The sequence below is a fragment of the Nannobrachium achirus genome (genome assembly GCF_963921795.1).
Source record: "Nannobrachium achirus genome assembly, chromosome: 23".
In the NCBI taxonomy this organism is placed as follows: domain Eukaryota; kingdom Metazoa; phylum Chordata; class Actinopteri; order Myctophiformes; family Myctophidae; genus Nannobrachium; species Nannobrachium achirus.
Genome location: NC_137830.1, coordinates 24,152,208 through 24,154,883, shown reverse-complemented (window position 1 = coordinate 24,154,883; position 2,676 = coordinate 24,152,208). Strand labels below are relative to the sequence as shown.

The 2,676-nt window shown below is 45.9% G+C and overlaps 1 protein-coding gene across 1 annotated transcript; it reads left to right on the top strand.

The window, feature by feature from the left end:
- Window positions 1-1,236: 1,236 nt before the first annotated feature.
- On the top strand, window positions 1,237-2,214 carry LOC308308817 (lysophosphatidylserine lipase ABHD12-like; the record flags this gene model as incomplete). Its single annotated transcript, XM_080754269.1, has 1 exon — window positions 1,237-2,214. One exon carries the CDS (start codon window positions 1,237-1,239, stop codon window positions 2,212-2,214), a length of 978 nt encoding a protein of 325 aa, XP_080610395.1.
- Between the last annotated feature and the right edge of the window lie 462 nt (window positions 2,215-2,676).

Here is a 2,676-nt window from a genome sequence, read left to right as displayed (position 1 = left end):
TTGTTGAATACCTCGATATCGATATTACTCACGATATTAGTAAAATCAATTGCATTATATAGTTTTGAATGTTTTTCTGCTTTAGTTCCACTGACTGCCTAACCCAGATAATAAATAGCATATCCATGCATGCACGTTGCACAGTACACATATAGAATAAAGAAATGTATTACTACCTTATTTCCATTTTACAACAATGGTGTTATTGAATTAACCACACCTGGTTACAGATGGACTGCATTTTTGCATGTGCTACTACATGCATAGTTTGTCTGTTAATTAATTTGACACATAAACCAATACCTCATTTCAAGCCGTCTTCGTCGATATGTATACCTTGCATGTTGATACCTCGATATAGGTACATTTTAGATATATTGCACAGCCTCACTACTTGTGCACTCTGCTGGCTCAAGTAATTACCTCAACAATGTATCTCTTAGCAAAATGCAAGCACCTGATTCCTGATTAAGCCGGTCAATTTGACAAACGACTCCAATGAGTGCCGCCAAATCTGTGCGACAAGTAGTCCGGCAAACTTTACTCCAGGGGTCTTCAATGTTCTCAGGCCAAGGACCCCTTAGCTGAGAGGGAGATAAAGTAGGGACCCCCACTACATATTGAATAAAATTGTGTCGCAGATTTTCACGGATTTCATAGATGGATTTATAGACTTGTTTGACAGCACTGTCACCATGTTGGATTTGTGTTAATGTGTTTTTTCAGACGTTTAACCACATATCCTCTACACCAAACCTAGTTGCCAAAAATAGCCGATCTACAAGCTCTCAACACCTCACAGCACGTGGCATTGAGAGCTTGTAGATCTGCAATTTTTGGCTAAAGTTCTCCTCAGAATAGGGAGGTTCAAGTTGTGAGGGTTCAAGTTGTTCATTTAAAATAATTATCACACAAAGATTTCGGTGGCCCCCCTGTAGTAACTCTGAGGACCCCCTAGGGGATCCCGGACCCCCTGTTGAAGACCCCTGCCTTACTCTATAAAGAATAAAGTTGGAATCGTACAGTGTGTTGCCTATGGCAACCACACTAATTATCATAAGAAATAAATAAATCTGAGACAAAGCCTGTCCTGCCCAGCAGCTCGGATAGTCTAAATATGGTTACGAGCCATCGTGACATCAGCAGGATGACACAGATGACGCAGTATTAAACTGACAAGTACATTCAGTCTTGCCGCAGATCAGCGAGTGGGGAATAAATAGCACATTAGACAAGATGACCACCTTGTTGCCGATCGTCTTATTGTATGTTTCTTTTCCCGTTCTCCTCTACCTGTTTCCGTGGATACTGGGACATTTGGTATATTTACACATCCTGAGGCTCCCTGCCTTGGTGGATCTCGGCAGGCCCGAGAGGATACTGGACAACACCTGCAACTTCTACCTCACCACTGAGGAGGGCGTCTCGGTGGGAGTATGGCACACGCTTCCTGTGAGCCAGTGGGAAGAGGCCACCGGGAAAGGCCCAGACTGGTACAAGGTGGCGCTTGGAGACGGCCGGCCTGTTATCGTCTACCTTCACGGTAACGCGGGCACCAGGGCGGGCTCTAACAGAGTTAAGCTGGTGCAGAAACTAAGCGGAGCAGGCTTTCACGTGCTCTCACTAGACTACAGAGGTTACGGTGACTCCAGTGGGGCGCCCAGTGAGGCCGGCATGACTACAGACGCTCTCTACCTGTACCGGTGGGCAAAGCGACACAGCAATGGTGGTCTGGTGTGTCTGTGGGGACATTCCCTTGGTACCGGGGTGGCAACCAATGCTGCGCTGAAAGTGCAAGAGCAAGGGTCACTTGTCGACGCTGTCATTCTTGAAGCCCCATACACGAGCATTGGGGAAGTCGTGACCTACCATCCTCTCTATAAGCTGTACAAGTTCCTTCCAGGTTTTGAGAGACTGATACGGAAAATCTTAGAAAGGAACAACATAGTGTTTGCTAACGATAGAAATGTGAAGGCTTTGTCCAGTCCACTCCTGTTGCTTCACGCAGAAGACGACCGTGTTGTTCCCTATCACATGGGACAGAGGCTATATGAACTATCACTCCAGGCTTGGAAAGAACGTAATGTGACGGGTCACGTTCAAATGGTGTCCTACAGTGCACGCCGCGCATACTCACACACAAAAATCTACTTGGATGAGCTACTTGGATCTGTAGTTGACGAGTTCCTGCAGAAGCTGGAGGCCCACCGGTGAGTGAATGGCTCACGACTAAAGGTAGTGGCAATGTGATCGCAATCGAATCTAATTGAATCGTGAGAGCAGTGAAGATTCACAGAGACAAGGACTGAGAGAGATCTCCATACGGGTGTAAAAGAGACACAGGTATACAGACAGACGGCACTCGACACTCAAACCTTTTGGTCGGTTCGACGGTGTGACGTAGGTGTTTGGGCGTCTAGAAAGCGCTTCTCGATTCTTAGATGAATTGATAAAGTAATCGATAGAATTAATCGCTAGGTATATAATGGATTGTTATGGCCCTAGATGCCAGTCAACGGGGAAGAAGGAAATCACACCCAATGTGAAGTGAGCTTCTTATGAGTTATTTTCATTGAGCTACTGTATGTGAACTGAAACATCTCATAAAAGCTTGGCCAGTGCCAAGCTTTGCGGGACATACGGACGGACATACACAAAGCCAGATGCAGGAGGGCT